The sequence below is a fragment of the Nomascus leucogenys genome, chromosome 1a (genome assembly GCF_006542625.1).
Source record: "Nomascus leucogenys isolate Asia chromosome 1a, Asia_NLE_v1, whole genome shotgun sequence".
In the NCBI taxonomy this organism is placed as follows: domain Eukaryota; kingdom Metazoa; phylum Chordata; class Mammalia; order Primates; family Hylobatidae; genus Nomascus; species Nomascus leucogenys.
Window position 1 is genome coordinate 41768404 of NC_044381.1, and position 19944 is coordinate 41788347.

Here is a 19944-nt window from a genome sequence, read left to right on the forward strand (position 1 = left end):
TTATAGACATTTTTATTCTGTCTGCTCTAGTTATCTACTGATATATTTTTTTCACATTTGTTAAAAACACGAATAACATAATCAATGTCGTAAATCCAAATCACAGAGTTAATGAGAAGTTATATAAACATTAGGCTGCTGATTTTCACTTAATCTTCCAAAAGGACCGTGAAGGCCTATAAAACAATTTTTGAAAAAAGTACACAGATTTGCTCTCTTTTCCTTAGTGAAAGCCTGAGTTTTAAGAACAAAGACACTAACAGAAAACATATGGAAAAGATCAGTAACAAGATGGAATCTTGGCTCAAATGTGGTCTGCCACGTTTTTCATACCAATGTCTCAAATAATAGACTAGATTTTTACAACTGCCAAAGCATCACTTGAAACACTGTATACTTTTCTTAATGCAAAGTTTAACAAAATAAATCTTGTGAGTTCTTTGTAAAAAGCTAATGGAAAGCACTTTTTTGAGGAAACAAAATGAACTCCAGGATTCACTTTATTAGTTTGTAAAAGCTTAAAAGAAATCCCCCCAAAAATGAACTCCGAGTCCACTGCCAAAAGACACAAGTCAACTCTCTGTTTAGAATATGAAAACAGTGTAAAAATTAAACATTAAAAACAGTTAACTGTTACTACTCAGGATAGCTCTATGAAATGAAGAAATTTTCTAAATCTACAAAATAAAGGCAATAGCTATTGAGAGACATAAGCTTTTCATTCCATTTTATTCAATACTACAAAATTATTTTGTGCAATACTAAAAACAGGCAAATCGGAGATACACCTTTGGAGTGCAACCAACTAATTTTATCTGAAAGGATATTAGAAGTCATTCTAGTGGGTACATCTGCCAAAAAGATGAGAAATGAAATAGCTGATAAAAATGAAGATGTAAGCCTTTGTATAGAAAAGTCATATACTTAATCTGTGTAAGCAATGACAATTGAGTGCATTTTAAAAATAAACAATGAGAAATGTTATGTTTCTAATCCTGATTCCTTGTTTTAACAAATAGAAGTACTGATGTGAACCTAGGTGTTGAACAACCAAGGGACTCAAGAAATTTTGAGTTCCAGGCCAGGCGTGGTGGCTCATGCCTGTAATCCCAGGAATTTGGGAGGTGGAGGTGGGAGGATCACCTGAGGTCAGGAGTTCAAGATCAGCCTGGCCAACATGGTGAAACCCCATCTCTACTAAAATACAAAAAATTAGCCAGGCGTGGTGGCTCATGCCTGTAATCCCAGCTACTCGGGAGGCTGAGACAGGAGAATTGCTTGAACCCGGGAGGTGGAGGTTGCGGTGAGCCGAGGTTGCACCACTGTACTCTGGCCTGGGCAGCAAAGCAAGACTCCATCTCAAAAAATTAAAAAATAAATTTTGAGTTCCACCTTAAGTTGCTGAGACGCTGGAGTTCCCTGTCACAGTGGGCCTTAATTTGAAGAATTCTTTGGCATGAAAATGAAAATAAAAACAGTAATCAGTACATGCTGTTTCATTTAGTTTTGTTTGCCTTTCACATTAGAGGAAATTCTTGCCACACCTCAAACCAAAATTAAGAGGAAAAGAAAGAAGTAAGCCACATAAATCTGACCAAGAACACAAGCATCTTAATTTGAATCCACAAAGTTTCATGTAATGAAAAGAAATACATAATTTTAATTCAACCCAAGTGTTTTCCAAGAAGATTGTATTCGCTTAAATTGCTACAGTAATTCAAGAGACAGCTCTGTCTGGACACAGAGTTACTGTGGATTTTTAAGAGACTCAGTTAAAGAATTTAGGAATTTCTGATTCATTTAAAGGATTTACAAATTCATCAACCCCTGAAAACTAAAGCAAATTGAACAGGTATGATAATAAAATAATTTTCAATTTTTTAAGAATGTATTCCTACTGTTAAAATTTAAAAAGTATATTGGATTTGTTTAATATTAAAATAGACTGCATTTATTATAAAAGCACAATTTTTGGAAGCAAAATCTGGTAAAAAAGTTACATTAAACTTTTGATTAGGCAAAATGTTCAAATAAAGTAGTATAATGAGTTTAACTTTCTCATTTAAGATTTACCCAATAAAAAATCTTTGTTTAGTTTTTTTTTACTTTGAATGAAAGGAGAGATTCTCAGGTTAAAGGAATCAATCTCTTTCTCTTCCTTAGGTCTCTTTTTCTCTATGAATTATAAGTAACAAAGAACCAGCTAATGCCTTTGAGGCATACAGCTGAGCAATGCTAGTGATTCCGGTTGGGGGGTTGATGGGCATTTGTACAAATTTCACTCAAGATTTTCTCCAAATTTCTCTACTGACTAAATCCCTGATATAGAATGTTTTTCTTTTCATTCACTTCTTTCTCAAAGGGAAAATACAGATGCTCTATCTAGTCTATTGAAGGATCTAGTTACTTTGGGTTTTAGTTAATTACAATTTAAATGTATTATGGGTAAAAATAATTGAGGTAATTGCATTTTTAATAGCAAAATAATTTTATAAAATTAAAATTTAGAATTTTTTTGGAAAAATCTAAATTATATGCTAATATTCGCTTTCTTATATGCTAGTTTCTATGTCATACAAATAAAAACAATTGTCTTTAACATAATAAAATGTTGAGGATTTTACTTTAAACTTTTCCTGAACAAGTAAATTATACCTCATTAGTAATTTCAGTAGAAACTTTTCTTGATGAACACACGAGTGCTTTTCTCCAAGTAAGAGAAATGTTATGACACAGATGGTTTTATTGCTATAATATGAAAAATTCACATTGAAAACTGGTAATATATATATATTACTTTGCTCCAAACATTCTTTTTCACATTTGTTCTTTTCCTACTACACAATGTACTAGGAAAGTGAGGAATACAGTATATTGTGATGAAGAAATATTCAATAGGAAAAGGAATAGTCAAGCTCTCATGAATATGTTCATTTGAAGAAATTATCACAGGGAAATAAATGCCTAGGAATAATCAACATTAGTAGAGAGATGCATTTGCTAGCAAGCCTTAACCTATAACTTATTAACTTAATCATTCATTCAACACATCTTTAAGCACTTATAACACTGCATTGTATTAGATTCTATTAAAAGATATTAGGAAATGAGATGATCAACAATGATTATATAATATTGCTGTGAGTTATCCTATAGAGAACAAGGCATACATTGTAGAGTATGAAAAGTAGAAGTAACAAAAATATGCTTAGCAAATGACTGAGAAGAGATTAGTTGGGGAATGAAAAATTTGGATAAAATAAGAGATTGTTTTAACAGGGGAAATTATCCTGGGTAAAGAGCAAGAGGCATAGAAAATAATGAGCATATAGATGAAAACAGGATGGATTTCAAGCCAGAAAACTGCACTTAATCAAAGGGAGTGGGACAAGATTGTACTACATGGTTAGGAACGTGGAGGGAGGAGGACAACGATGTTTAAGATAAGTTCAGGTTTAGAAGAGAAATTGTTCCTCAAGGGAAGACTTTCTTCTTAGGTGCTCACAAAGACAGAAAGCAGACAACATTAAGAACCTCTTTATTGGCTGGGCGCGGTGGCTCACGCTTGTAATCCCAGCACTTGGGAGGCCGAGGCGGGTGGATCACGAGGTCAGGAGATCGAGACCACGGTGAAACCCCGTCTCTACTAAAAATACAAAAAATTAGCCGGGCGTGGTGGCGGACGCCTGTAGTCCCAGCTACTCGGAGAGGCTGAGGCAGGAGAATGGCGTGAACCCGGGAGGTGGAGCTTGCAGTGAGCCGAGATTGCGCCACTGCACTCCAGCCTGGGCGACAGACCAAGACTCCGTCTCAAAAAAAAAAAGAACCTCTTTATTTTCAGAGACGCCCCGGTCATGATGTCTTGATTCAAGGCCTTCTTTTTTCCCAACAATTTTTCATAGTTGTTGAACAACAGACTCTAATTCTCAAATGTAAGGTTGCTAACTGATGATTAGCTAATGTTCTCAACAAAAGGATAAAATTCAAGCTGAGTTTTCAGCCAGGCGCGGTGGCTCACATCTGTAATCTCAGCATTTTGGGAGGCTGAGGTGGGCGGATCACCTGAGGTCAGGAGTTCGAGACCAGGCTGGCCAACATGGCAAAATCCCGTCTTAACTAAAAATACAAAAAAATGTAGCCAGTCGTGGTGATGCATGCCTGTAATCCCAGCTACTCAGGAGGCTGAGGCACAAGAATCACTTGAGCCTGGGAAGCGGAGGTTGCAGTGAGCCGAGATTGTGCCACTGCACTCCAGCCTGGGTGACAGCGCGAGACTCTTATCTCCAAAAAAAAAAGTTAATATGTTATACTATAATGAGTACAATAAAATATTATAAAATTATACATAAAATATCATAAATGAGTATAAAATGTATATAATATTCTATATTCATTCCTATTAATCTCCCAAAGTCTGGGTCAAATGATGTCTACAAAAGACTTTCCTGTCTCTGTAAAGCTGAGGTAAGCCACTGGCCCCACAGCATTGCCTATCTCTGCTATAAACGATATTACCCTCTGCCTTAGATTAGGGTTCACTTTGTTTTATCTGTCTCCTCCACTAAGCTGTTTGCTCTTTACAGAAGGGACTATGGCTTCATGTCTTCTTCATTTCTGTATTCTCCACCAACTTAGCATAGTGCCTCACCACTAGAAATAATTCAAGACAACTGTAAACTGATGTAACCCAATCAAACTAACTACTAATATTTGTAAAGTGCTTCACTAAGCATGTTTACATACAGGAAAGTAGTAGAGTACAGTAGGTGAATAAGCATTTCCAAGCAGATCCACTGCTAGTTTCCAGCCCAGCAAGGAGAGCCTGCTCTGAACACTGCCCTTTGGTATGATACTGTAACTCCTTAAATCTACCTCCTTCCAAGATTCTCCACTTTTTCACCCACAAACACTGACTGTAGGGTGAAATCACAGCCCAAATATGTTAATTCATTAAATTAGGCATTCATTCCCAGAGTGCAAATTCCTTAGGTTAGAATTTAGGCCCTCCAAGGCCATGTGTGGTGGCTCATGCCTGTAATCCCAGCACTCTGGGAGGCTGAGGGGGGCAGACTGGTTGAGCCCCGAAGTTCATGACCAGCCTGAGCAACATGGCAAAACCCTGTCTCTACAAAAAATTTAAAAATTAGCCAGGTGTGGTGGCACGCATCTGTAATCCCAGCTACTCGGGAGGCTGAAGCAAGAGAGTCACTTGAGCCCAGGAGATGGAGGGTGAGCCAAGAGTGCACCACTGCGCTCCAGCCTGGGTGACAGAGCAAGACTCTGTCTCAGAAAAAAAAAGTTAGGCTAATCCCTTCAGATCTGGATTTAATAGTCTTATTTTGCTCCTTCAAGAGTTAACCAACCACATCACCATCTGTTGCTTCTATGTTTTTGCTCATCTTTTCCTAGCCAGAGATCTTCTTCCCCACTTCCCTCTATGAGAACCTCAACACTCCTTCAAAGTCTAGGTCAAATGCGACATCTTCCACGAATCTCACAGAAAAGAAAGAAAAATGGATGTAATATAGAGTTGCACAAAGAAACATCATGAGTTTCAAAAGCACATATTGTTAAAAAACAAAACAAAACCCAAACCATTGCTATTTCAGCATTTTCTTGTAGGTAGGGATACATATAAGAAAATAGAAATAAATGATATCTTGATCCTATTTTCTTGACTTAAAAAAAAGAAGCAAGGTCATCACCCAAAAACAATAATGGGGAATGAGGTATTAGAGGCTTGAGAGAGGAAAGTTACAAAACAGTAGCGTAGAAGAGAGGGAAAGAGGATGGTCTAAGGAAATGCAGCAGGACAGCACTTGAGGTTAGTGGTCTTGAATTAAGAGTGAGACCAGTCACCATGCTCCTGTTTTTCTTTAGTTACATTCAGCTGTGATGGGCTGTGAGTAGGTGGAGAATTGGAGTAACCAGAGTTGGAGTTTGGCAGATTGAAGGAGCCAGAAAGTTTAGGGCATGTGCAAAAGAGCAACGATAGTGATGAACTATGGGGTCTAAGTTGGTAAGAAGGAACTGACAATGTTGGGAGGTATGGATGAGGGACAGTGAAAAATAGTAGAATCAATACAGCTGAGGTTCCACTGAATTGAAGAATTATTGCAGCTGGAGTTACTACAGAGCTAGTGGTCTGAGTGTGGAATACTCAAAATGGAGAGTATGAAGGGTTCCAGTAATAGCAAAGACAAAACCCAGGGTGCACGTACACGGGAGCAAATGGTGAGGAAGAATGAAGGGAAGTATCACTGCAGGAAAAGAGCTCGAGGGTCTCTGACTCTACCTGAATAACTACTTCAAATCCCAAATACACACAATAGTTACAAGTATACATTTATAATTTCTGACAAGAAAAGAAGAAGAAATTGAGATGTTTCTTAACCTTTCTCAAATGGGGTTCTGTCAAAGAAAATAACTTAAGTAACTATTCTCTCAATTATACCAATGATGAAAAATAGCTAGAACCATTCTAGATGAATAGGAGATAAGTCATTTCATTATATGCAACGATTTGTTAGGAAACTCATTCTCTCATGAAACCCTGGATGGGAAAAGTAGAAAGGTCTCAGAATAAAAGAGGTAGGATTTTTTAAAACCTTTTTCCTAAATAATACATTCATTTCATCTGGATAGCAGTTTTCAACATGCAAAGTACTTGTACATGCATAGCTCATACAATGCTAACGATGACCAGTTGGGATAAGCAGGCAAGATATGACACAAGGAGGCTGGGTGCAGTGGCTCACGCCCATAATCCCAGCACTTTGGGAGGGTGGATCATGAGGTGGATGGATCATGAGGTGGGTGGATCATGAGGTCAGGAGTTCGAGAGCAACCTGGTCAACATGGTGAAACTCCATCTCCACTAAAAATACAAATATTAGCTGGGTGTGGTGGAGTACGCCTGTAATCCCAACTACTGGGGAGGCTGAGGCAGGAGAATTGCTTAAACCCAGGAGGTGGTGGCTGCAGTGAGCCAAGATCGCACCACTGCACCCCAGCCTGGGCAACAGAGCAAGACTCCGTCTCAAAAAAAAAAAAAAAAAAAAAAAAAAGACACAAGGCAACATACAGGATAAGCAGCCAAGGTATATAATTCAGCTATAATTGCAATTCTTATTTTATTGATGAGGCAAGAGGCAGATATGTTGACAGAAATGAAATACAGGTTTCAGGCTTCTCATCTGGGACATAATTGACCCTTCCCTAGAACTTCAAGTTTCAGCACTGAGTGTTCATTGTGAAGTGTGCCCCCTTGCAATTCTGCTCCACACAATATCCTCCTCCTGCATTCTAGTGCATGCGTATTTGATTCTCCACAAGACTTTAAACACCTGGTAGACAGGGACAGTGTGTTTTTAATAATATTTTTATATCTAAAACTTAAATATATTAATGGAAAAAGGAAGCTAGGAAGAAAAATGTAAAGACACTTGAACTTTGTAGAATGTAAACATTGTACGTCTTTAGGATTTAAAGTAGTTATTCAAGCAGAGTCGGAGACTAAATAATTGGATTCTGGAAACTGCTTCATGAGGAAAATTTGATGGTGCTATTAGTTTTGGAGAGAAAATATTAAAAGGAAACATGAATACTATTTCTAAATATCTGAAGTTATCACATAAAAGGGAGCATTTCATGTTCTTCTGAACGGCAGAAAAAGGTATCAGCAAATAGAAGTCGTAGAATCTTCCAGGCAAAAGCTCTCTAACTAAAATAAAGGTCTTTCCTCCCCCAGGCAGTGACCAACATTAAAGGATCAGGTAATTCCAAAGAACACCCAGCATTTATAGTGGAGGGATCAGACTGTAGTTGAGTGATGACAAGCTATCATCATAGAACTATACCCTAGTAAGCAAGATAAACGGGGACTCTTTTTTTTTTTTTTTTTGAGACAGAGTCTCCCCGTCGCCCAGGCTGGAGTGCAGTGGCGCGATCTCGGCTCACTGCAGGCTCCGCCCCCCCGGGGTTCACGCCATTCTCCTGCCTCAGCCTCCTGAGTAGCTGGGACTACAGGCGCCCGCCATCTCGCCCGGCTAATTTTTTGTATTTTTAGTAGAGACGGGGTTTCACTGTGTTAGCCAGGATGGTCTCGATCTCCTGACCTCGTGATCCGCGCGCCTCGGCCTCCCAAAGTGCTGGGATTACAGGCTTGAGCCACCGCGCCCGGCCAAAACGGGGACTCTTAAAAGATGGTTACTTAGTCGAAAGTCTAGTATACCAGACTTTTGACTCAAGTTCAGTGTAATATGCGACTTAAAAAAAAAAAAAAAAAATCTCAGCCAGGCGCAGTGGCTCACGCCTGTAATCCCAGCACTTTGAGAGGCTGAGGTGAGTGGATCACCCGAGGTCAGGAGTTAGAGACCAGCCTGGCCAAGATGGAGAAACCCTGTCTCTACTAACAATACAAAAATTAGCCAAGCGTGGTGGCACACGCCTGTAGTCCCAGATACTCGGGAGGCTGAGGCAGGACAATCACTTCAACCAGGGAGGCGGAGGTTGCAGTGAGCCAAGACTGTGCCACTACACTCTACCCTGGGTGACAAGGCAAGACTCCATCTCAAAAAAAAAAAAAAAAAGAAAAGAAAAGAAAAAGAAAAAGAAAAAAGAAAAAAAATCTCACTTCATTTGTACTTAAACATTAATTTTGGTTTGAGGCCAGGCGTGGTGGCTCACACCTGTAATCCCAGCACTTTGGGAGGCCGAGGCCAGAGGATCCCTTGAGGTCAGGAGTTTGAGACCAGCCTGGGCAACACAATGAAACCTTGCCCCTACTAAAAAATACAAAAATAAGCTGGGCATAGTGGCATGCACCTGAAGTCCCAGCTACTCAGGAGGCTGAGGCATGAGAATCGCTTGAACCTGGGAGCCTGGGAGGCAGAAGTTGCAGTGAGCCGAGATCGTGCCACTGCACTCCAGCCTGGGTGACAGAGGAGACACTGTCACAAAAAAAGAAAGAAAAAAATTTTGGTTTGAGCACTGCCCATTCTTTCTGGATATTCTTTTATATATAGACATAGGTATAATACATTTCATATAACTGACAATTTATATAAAGCATATTCTGAGTTTACTCACTTTCTCCACAATGTTTCCTTTTCTCCTTGCAATAGGAAAAAAAAAAAGAAGAAGATGGGTTTTTTAAGTCCAATATATGTTATTTTCTTCTTTTTTGGAGTCAAAGTACATTGCCAATATGAAACTTATCAGTGGGATGAAGACTACGACCAAGAGCCAGATGATGATTACCAAACAGGATTCCCATTTCGTGAAAATGTAGACTACAGAGTTCCTTTTCATCAGTATACTTTAGGCTGTGTCAGTGAATGCTTCTGTCCAACTAACTTTCCATCATCAATGTACTGTGATAATCGCAAACTCAAGACTATCCCAAATATTCCGATGCACATTCAGCAACTCTACCTTCAGTTCAATGAAATTGAGGCTGTGACTGCAAATTCATTCATCAATGCAACTGATCTTAAAGAAATTAACCTCAGCCACAACAAAATTAAATCTCAAAAGATTGATTATGGTGTGTTTGCTAAGCTTCCAAATCTACTACAACTTCATCTAGAGCATAACAATTTAGAAGAATTTCCATTTCCTCTTCCTAAATCTCTGGAAAGACTCCTTCTTGGTTACAATGAAATCTCCAAACTGCAGACAAATGCCATGGATGGGCTAGTAAACTTGACCATGCTTGATCTCTGTTATAATTATCTTCATGATTTTCTGCTAAAAGACAAAATCTTTGCCAAAATGGAAAAACTAATGCAGCTCAACCTCTGCAATAACAGATTAGAATCAATGCCTCCTGGTTTGCCTTCTTCACTTATGTATCTGTCTTTAGAAAATAATTCAATTTCTTCTATACCTGAAAAATACTTCGACAAACTTCCAAAACTTCATACTCTAAGAATGTCACACAACAAACTACAAGACATCCCATATAATATTTTTAATCTTCCCAACATTGTAGAACTCAGTGTTGGACACAACAAATTGAAGCAAACATTCTATATTCCAAGAAATTTGGAACACCTATACCTACAAAATAATGAAATAGAAAGTATGTAGACTTTTATTGTGTTTTAAAGAGAGAAAGAATGGAATTCTGATCTTTTAAAGAAAAAAATATTCAATAAGCTATGCTTTAGACATTGCTGAAAATGGTTGTTTTGAAGTTGCTTAAGGGAATGGCAGAAATCTGCCCCAGAGAAATGTGTGCTATTCAGTTTATAGTCCTTTCTATTAAATTTTATTGCCTTAAATATTGAGAAATAGGCTGAGCGCACTGGCTCATGCCTGTAATCAGAGCACTTTGGGAGGCCAAGGCGGGTGGGGTGGATCACTTGAGGCCAGGAGTTCGAGACCAGCCTGGTCAATATAGTGAAGTCCCATCTCTACCAAAAATAGAAAAATTAGCCAGGCATGGTGGCGTGTGCCTGTACTCCCAGCTACTTGGGAGACCGAGGCATGAGAGTTGCTTGAACCCAGGAATCGGAGGTTGCAGTGAGCTGAGATCATGCCACTGCTTTCTGGCCTGGGTGACAGAGCAAAACTCTGTCTTAAAAAAAAATAATAATTTTATATATATATATATATATGAGAGAAATCATAAAGTATATGAAGAAATATGAGTATCCTAAGTAGTGCAATTGTAGATAATTTTTTTGAGATTGTTCTACTAGGAATTTATTAATCAGAAAAGCCAATGAAGCCATATATATTTTGTTAATATAAAACTCATTTATAATTTAATTTTCTTATTATTTGATTAATATAAAAAAAGAAACCTAATTCAACTTATAAGTATTTTAATTAACAGAAGTATATCCCATACAACATAAAACCTAACATAGAATTATGGCTATAACTATGGATTATACTATAATGCAAGATTAATTTTTAATTTATTTCTTTCAGAGATGAATCTTTCAGTGATGTGTCCTTCTATTGACCCACTACATTACCACCATTTAACATACATTCGTGTGGACCAAAATAAACTAAAAGAACCAATAAGCTCATACATCTTCTTCTGCTTCCCTCATATACACACTATTTATTATGGTGAACAAAGAAGCACTAATGGTCAAACAATACAACTAAAGACACAAGTTTTCAGGAGATTTCAAGATGATGATGATGATGATGAAAGTGAAGATCACAATGATCCTGACAACGCTCATGAGAGCCCAGAACAAGAAGGAGCAGAAGGGCACTTTGACCCTCATTATTATGAAAATCAAGAATAGCAAGAAACTATATAGGTATACACTTACGACTTCACAAAACCTATACTTAATATAGTAAATCTAAGTAAACATGTATTACTCAAAGTAATATATTTAGAATTATGTATTAGTATAAGATCAGAATTGAATTTAAGTTGTTGGTGACATCTGCATCATTTCATAGGATTAGAACTTACTCAAAATAATGTAAATCTTTAAAAATATAAATTAGAATGACAAGTGGGAATCATAAATTAAATGTTAATGGTTTCTTATGCTCTTTTTAAATACAGAAATATCATGTTAAAGAAAGTGAGTGTATCATTTCTATTAACAGTAATTTTTCTAAAAATGAGGAAGGAAGTAGCATTAGCAGTAAAGACCCACAGGCCATGACCTTTTTGATTACTCTGAGGACAATATTTAAATGACAGGAGGGCATATTAATGTAACAAGCATTCATTTAAGGAATAGACCATTTTCTCTGACCTCTTCTTCAGAAAAGCTTTCACACTGGTATTTGTGATCTCATCATTATGACATCTATCCCCCTAGCTCACCACATAGCGCATAGAATGATATTTTTGATTTGTAAGAGGCCATCCAGTTACTAAGGACCCAAGACATACAGATTCACAAAATTAACTAATCTTTTTGCCTCAGAATACCAAAACAACAAAATTATAAAGCTGTATTTGGACAACTAAAAAACACCAAACTATCTCATTGCAATTTGTATTTTAGCACATTTCAGCAACTATCCAAAACAATGTTATTGTATTCCATTTTAACTGGGATAAATGTTTTTGTAAAAATACAACCATAGAAAGGCCTCTTTGCTACAAAATGATTTGCAAAGAAATAACTGCTTTGTTTACAAGATTAAATTAGTGTTGGCAAAATAAAGTTCTAATGATAATATTAAACACTTTATGCTTATCAGCCAATATCTACATAAGCTACCATTGAATACATTTCCTTTATAATTTGAATGACAGGTTTTAACATCTTCTTTAAAACCTTAAAAATCACTTTTCTGTTAATGTATTATTTTTAAGTATTGTAAGTGTGCCTTACAATGATGATTATCTAACTGCTGTGATGCACTCTCTTGATATACCATGCTAATGTTTCATAGAATTTCTCAGATAAGGGACAAATACCAATCTAGGGCTGCCTATACAAATGATAACAATTCTGACAATATGCAACAGACAGACAAGTCAAACTATACTTCAGAAATAGTTTTCAAGCTTGCAAGTCTTTTTTTCTGGAAATACCAGTTTAAAGTGAAGTCCTTAATGCTCTTTATATCTTTGAGGAGATTATTAGTATTATCAGAACCAGAACACCCACCTGTTCTCAGGGACAACCTCAAGAATCCAGGATGAATATGAAGAAAACTCCATTCACTCGTCTAATCAACATTCATCCAGTCCTTTCTTATATAGGGCTTGGCAATAGGGGATCAATAAACAAAGTACAATGTGCAACTATGATGCCACAATATGGGCAAAGCACATTTTCAACAGAGGTAAAAAAAAAAAAAAAAAAAAAAATCTTAAGGCCCACCTCCCTTTTCTTGTAATTTTTAAATACAGGATATAAATTCAAACATTATGAGTTAATATGTGGAAAATACTATGGGTGTTTTAGAAAACAAAGATAAGACAATTTCTAACCTAGAGCAATTTAAAATTTATGAGCCATTAGGGAAATGCAAATAAATGAGATACTACTATGTGCTCACTAGGATAGCTGAAATCAAAAGGCAGACAAATAACAAGTGTTGGCAAGATGTGGAAAATTGGAGCCTTCATACACCTTTGGAAGGAGTGTAAATACTGCAGCTGCTTAGGAAAGCAGTATGGAAGTTCTTTAAAAAGTTAGTTACATATGGTCGGGCGCGGTGGCTCATGCCTGTAATCCTAGCACTTTGGAAGGCCAAGGTAGGTGGATCACCTGAGGTCGGGAGTTTGAGACTAGCCTGACCAACATGGAGAAACCCCATCTCTACTAAAAATACAAAATAATTAGCCAGGCATGGTGGCACATGCCTGTAATCCCGGCTACTTGGGAGGCTGAGGCAGGAGAAGTGCCTAAACCCAGGAGGTGGAGGTTGTGGTGAGCCAAGACCATGCCATTGCACTCCAGCCTGGGCAACAAGAGCAAAAGTCCATCTTAAAAAAAAAAAAAAAATAGGTTACATATAACCCAGCGATTCCATTCGTAACTATACACCCAATAGAACTGAACACACATGTTCACACCAAAATTTGCATATATATGTCCACAGCAGCATTATCCACAAGGTAGAGACCACCCACATGCCCATCAATGGATAAACAAAATGTGGTATATCCATTTAGTGGAATATTATTCAGCCATATCCAAAGGTAGAAACCACGCAAATGTCCATCAATGGATACACAAAATGTGATATATCCATACAGTGGAATATTATTCAGCAATAAAAAGTAATGAAGTACTGACATACACTACAACATGGATAACCTTGAAAACATTATGCTCAGTGAAAGAAGTCAGTCATAAAAAGACACAAATTGTATGATTCCATCTTTATGAAATTTCCAGAACTGGGAAATCTATGGAGACAAAGACTATTGGTTGCCTAGAGCTGGGGATCATGGGAATGGGGGAAAGTGAGAAGCAACTGCTAATGGGTATATGGTTTCTTTTTTGGAGTAATGAAAATGTTCCAAAATTGACTGTGGTGATGGTTGTACAAATGCAAAAACACTAAGTACTATTAAATTGTATACTTTAGGCTGGGTACAGCGGCTCATATCTGTAATCCTAGTGCTCTGGGAGACCGAGGTGGGAGAATTGCTTGAGGCCAGAAGTTCAAGACTGGCCGAGGCAACACAGTGAAACCCTGTCTCTACAAAAAAATTAAAAATTAGCCAGGCATGGTGGTACATGCCTGCAGTCTTAGCTATTCGAGAGGCTGAAGCAGAAAGATTGCTTGAGCCCCGGAGACCAAGGTTGCAGTGAGCCATGATTACGCCTCTGCACTCCAGCCTGGCAATAGAGTGAGACCCCGTCTCTAAAAAAAAATAAAAAAATAAAAAAATAAATTAAATTATATACTTTAAAAGGATAAATTGTATTGAATGTGACTTAATAAAACAGTTATTTGAAGAATTTAATAAAGAGAAGATCAAACAACTCACTCTAACACAAGGAAGAAATAAAATGCTAAAGTGGCAGTGACTATGAAAAACTGTATAAGCACAGATACCATAACTTTCACATCTGGTGAGGACCTGGAGAAGTAGTTGAAGGCTCCCAGGAAAAAGTTAATGTGTGGCAGGAACTGACTGGCAAAAGTAGAGAGAACAAGCTCCTGACTGGGGTTAATATAAAGACACGGTAATTACTTGTTTCACTTCTTGCACAGTTTAAAAGATTGAAAACCCTTCCTTTTTCAGAGCTCTGGAGTTTCAATTTGTATCTCCTCCTAAATGAATAAAAGAAAATACATTTTAATTCTCAAAGAACAGCCTTAGCAAATAATAAAATTGCAATTCAAATTTAGCAATTCTGGCCTGGCATGGTGGCTTACACCTGTAATACCAGCACTTTGGGAGGCTGAGGTGGGCTGATCGTTTGAGCCCAGGAGTTCTAGACCAGCCTGGGCAACATGGTGAAACTCTGTCTCTACTAAAAGTAGAAAAATTAACTGGGCATGGTGGTGCATGCCTGTAGTCCCAGCTACTTGGGAGGATGAGGTGGGAGGATCATCTGAGCCTAGCAAGTAGACGTTGCAGTGGAATGATATCATGCCACTGCACACCAGCCTGGGTGTCACAGTGAGATCCTGTTTCAAAAAACAAAAACAAAAACAAATTTAGCAATTCAAAACAAGGAATCTGGCTGGGTGTGGTGGCTCACACCTGTAATCCCAGCTCTTTGGGTGGCCGAGGAGGGCAGATCATGAGGTCAGGAGATTGAGACCATCCTGGCTAACACAGTGAAACCCCGTCTCTGCTAAAAATACAAAAAATTAGATAGGCGTGGTGGCGGGCACCTGTAGTCCCAGCTACTCACTCAGGAGGCTGAGGCAGGAGAATGGTGTGAACCGGGGAGGCAGAGCTTGCAGTGAGCCGAGATTGCACCACTGCACTCCAGCCTGGGAGACAGAGCGAGACTCTGTCTCAAAAGAAAAAAAAAAGGAATCTGATATAAGAGCTATGTGGGTATAAAGCCTGACATGACACTTTTAAGCTAGGTGACTTTGAGTGAGTTATTTAGTTTAAGTGTCTCTTTCTTTGTTTTAAAAAAAAGATGGTTTCCATATGATTGTCATAAGGATAAAGATAAATAATTGATATAATAAAGCATATAAAGTGCACATGAGTTGGAGGTATCAAGTAAACAGTAAGGCTCACTGTAGCACATCTGGCCCAGCAGCCCACAGATCCAGATGCTGCACACTCCTGGGTGCTCACACTGTTTTTCCTGGCACACAAAACAGAGTAAGCATCTCTTTGGATTCCTTCCAACATTTTACTCATACAAAAGATAGTGGACAAGAGAGACTACTAAGGGTTTCATTAGGGTGCTTAAATCATATATCTCACAACTTGACAACCACTATTGGACACTGCAGCTTTTCAAAGCACCATCTGGATGGCCCACCAGGGTTAGGATGGCAGGGTTCCCTCCACTCCCTCACAAGGCACTCAGTTGCTGGCTTCCCTGCCCCAGAGTGTGGTCAAACTCCTCCTGTTTATTAGCAAGAACAGTTCAACTCTGCTCTGGCTCCTCCCTCTAAAAGTGCACATAAGTAAATGCATCCCACGTCCTCTAGCTCAGGGCCCAACGAGGAGACAGATTAACAATCATTTTTTTGGTACTTGAAAATGCCTTAACTCAAACCTGCTTAAGTACTTCTCATTAAAAACAAAACAATGAGGCTGGGCACGGTGGCTCACACCTATAATCCCAGCACTTTGGGAGGCCGAGGTGGGTAGATCATGAGGTCAGGAGATTGAGACCACCCTGGCTAACATGGTGAAACCCTGTCTCTACCAAAAATACAAAAAATTAGCCAGGCACAGTGGTACGCACCTGTAGTCCCAGCTACTTGGAAGGCTGAGGCAGGAGAGTTGCTTGAACCCAGGAGGCAGAGGTTGCAGTGAGCCGAGATTGAACCACTGAGCTCCAGCCTGGGTGACTGAGCGAGACTCCGTCTCAAAACAAGCAAACAAACAAAAAACAAAACAAAACAAAGAAAAACCTCAATGCATTCCCTGGGAGACAATGAAGAATAAAGTATTTTCTTCAAATAGTACATCAAGACTGCACAGTTACCTATCAGAGCTACAGACTAAACCAGTTAATTTGATATTTATAGCAAGAAATAAAAATGTGAAAATTCATTTATTATTTTTCTCATTATACTACCAAGTATTTAGTTATGTTAGCTAATAGGCTAAACTGTAACTATTAACAAATAAGTCCAAGTTGCACCATAAACCCAAGTTTAATTAACAAATGTAAATGCATAATGAACATACATTTAACTTTTAGAAAGGGAATTTTAAGAAGGATACTTCATAAATTTGTTCATGATAATACTGACTGAGAATGTTTAGCCAGTGTTTAAGTATTACCTGAAACACTACACATTTTCACTCGATTTCTCAAGCTTGGGAGCACTAAACTAAAATACAGATGTATGCATATTATATAACACACTTAACCAGCTCCATGAGGTAAAAAAGAAAATAGAAGAAATAAACCTTGTATGTTCTATATAATTTTTCTGTTTTAAGAATTCATATGTCCCCAAGGATGGCTAGACCTAAAACCCTGGTTTCCTGATTCTAAATCCATTTCTTCTACATCTTGGAAATAAAGCATAATAGCAGCTGGAAACAAAATTAAATCATAATGGCTAAACATCTGAAGTTTCTTATATGTTCCAATTTCCTAAATAGATATAACTATTCCAAGTTATAAATCTGCCTAGTTGTAAATATCATAACATCATGGACACATCTTGCATCACTTTACTTGTTTAGGTTATGAATTCACTATACAGAGATTTATGTACTACTGAGAAAAACTAAATTAACAAATAAAATACAATTTTACCATGAGCTCTTCCTTACATTGAGTCATAATTCCTCTCCATATAAATTTGACCCTTTAGTCTGGGAAGTAAAATACATGGGTTCTCATATTTCTTGTTGGAACAAACAATTAGGCTTCAAGCATAAGTATGAGATTTAAGACAGAGATTCAAACCACAGACTTTCCACAAAATCCAGAATGCTGGATTAAAAAGGGTCTATGTGTATCTAGTAACTCAGCAGTTATCAATAGAAATGATTTTGCTTCCCCGACCCCCACCCATCAGTGGACAGCTGGCAATGTCTGGAGACATTTTTGGTCATCACAAAGTAGGGGTGGGGGTGGGGTGCAACTACTAGCATCTAGTGGGTAGAAGGCAGAGGTGCTGCTAAACATCCTTCAGTGCACACAGGACAGCCCCCACAACAGAGAATTATCAGGTCCAAAATGTCAATAGTGCAGAGGCTGAGGAACTCTGTAGTAACCCGATTCAATAGATAAAAGTTCAATAGATAAAAAAACTGTGGCCCAAAACGTTAAAGAACTTGCCAAGATCAGGGCAAGGTTCATGAAGAATCAAACTAGAACTCATCTGGGTGCAGTGGCTCACACCTGTAATCCCAGCACTTTGGAAGGCCGAGGTGGGCAAATCACGAGATCAAGAGATCGAGACCATCCTGGCTAACATGGTGAAACCCTGTCTCTACTGAAAACATAAAAATTAGCTGGGAGTGGTGGCGCGTGCCTGTAGTCCCAGCTACTCAGGAGGCTGAGGCAGGAGAATTGCTTGAACCCGGGAGGCGGAGGTTGCAGTGAGCTGAGATCGCGCCACTGCACTCCAGCCTGGAGACAGAGCAAGACTCCGTCTCAAAAACAAACAAACAAACAAACAAACACACAAAAACTAGAACTCAGGTGTTCTGACTCCTAAACCAAACTATTTCCTACAAAGTTAGAGAATGAAGATGAAGATGGGGAAAAGACTCTTCCAGTTTGTAGCATTCATTGAAAGCTAATCCTCTTGGAGGTTATATGGTCTCTATCAGAATTAAGCCACTTCCCAAAAATACTTTTTCCCTGGAAACTCTTGTTTCCAAAACTCCATTCCATTCAACACATTTTTTTGGTTGCCAACAGACCAAGGGTACACTTTTGAGGAAATAAAACCCCTATAAGGCACCAAAGACAATACAATAGGGTCACCTAAAAGAACTCCACAGAGGCCAATGTGGGTCACTTTAGGCCAAAAGTTTGAGACCAGCCTGGGTAACATAAGAGGACCCCATCTCTACAATTTTTTTAATTTTTTTTAATTAGCCAGGCATGGTGGTGCATGCCTGTAGTCCCAGCTACTCAGAAGGTTGAAGTGGGAGGATCATTTGGGCCCACGAAGTTGAGGCTGCAGAGAGTCATGATCATGCCACTGTACTCCAGCTTGGGTGAAAGAGCAAGACCTTGCCTGCATAAAAAGAATTCCACAAAGAAGACTGTTTCATCTTTGGATACAACGCCTGCTCTTGAGCATGAGACAGCTTTCATCTTTTACTCCTGTAGAGTAAAAGCTAAATAGCTTTCTATCAGCATTCATTTCTTTCTGGAATAGAAAATCACCTCAGTTTCAAGCATTTTTTATTGAGTACTGTGTAGTAAAGATTTTGGCTTTGCCTAAAGAGAGGTCTGGGCTTTACCTTGGCTTCTGAGAGGTGATCTATGTCATTTCTGATAGGAGTCTTTTTGTTTAGGGTGAGATCAGCCACACCTGATAGTCTTAAGTTAGAGGTGGCTATGCCAGGAAGACCAACCATGTGATGTAGGATAAGGGATTAGGGTTATGCAGTATCAGTGGACCAGGAGGCTGAATTCAATCAATCAATCAATCAAGCCTATTAATAAAGCCCCAATAAAAACTCTGAACGCTGAGAATAAGCTTGCCTGGTTGGCAATACCCCACATACACTGCCACATATCAACGTAAGGCAACACATCCAGACAACAATGGAAGTTTCAAGTTTGGAGCCTTCTAGACACTGTCCCTGTGCATCTCTCCCTTTGGCTGATTTTAGGGTGTATCCTTTTTCTATATAAACCATAATCATGAGTATAATGGTCTTCAGTGAGTTCTGAGAGTTCTTCTAGGGAATTATCAAACGTAATAAGAGTGGTTCTAGGAATCCCCTGAAATTGCTGTTGTTATCAGAAGTGCGGGTAATGCCCATCTTGCCAGAAGACTATTTCCTTCTCTAGCTGTGAAGAAGCAGGCTACAATGTTGTGAGCTGCCCTTTTGAGGAAGTCACATGGCAAGGAACTGAGGGAGGCCATCAGTCAACAGCTAGCAAGAAACTTAGGTCCACAGTTTCAAATTCTGCAAGGAACTGAATGCTGCCAATAACCACATGGGCTTAGAACTGGATCCTTCCCTACTCAACCCCTGAAGTGAGGCTGCAGTGCCAGATGCACTTCAAATGCAGATCCTGAAGCAGACAATCAAGCAAAGACATGCCAAATTCCTGACCCACAGAAACTGTGAGATAATAAATGTGTGTTATTTTAACTAAGCCATTCCTTTGTGGTAGTTTTTTACACAGTAAT

At 38.6% G+C, this 19944-nt stretch overlaps 2 protein-coding genes across 2 annotated transcripts in view; one reads left to right on the forward strand and one right to left on the reverse strand.

The window, feature by feature from the left end:
- The window catches only part of CENPP (centromere protein P), a 295669-nt gene that overhangs the window by 185868 nt on the left and 89857 nt on the right, over window positions 1–19944 (reverse strand). The window lies entirely within an intron of this gene.
- On the forward strand, window positions 1495–12173 carry OMD (osteomodulin). Its single transcript, XM_003260496.3, has 3 exons — window positions 1495–1852; window positions 9126–10084; window positions 10942–12173. Exons 2-3 carry the CDS (start codon window positions 9145–9147, stop codon window positions 11271–11273), a joined length of 1272 nt encoding a protein of 423 aa, XP_003260544.1. The 5' UTR covers window positions 1495–1852; window positions 9126–9144; the 3' UTR covers window positions 11274–12173.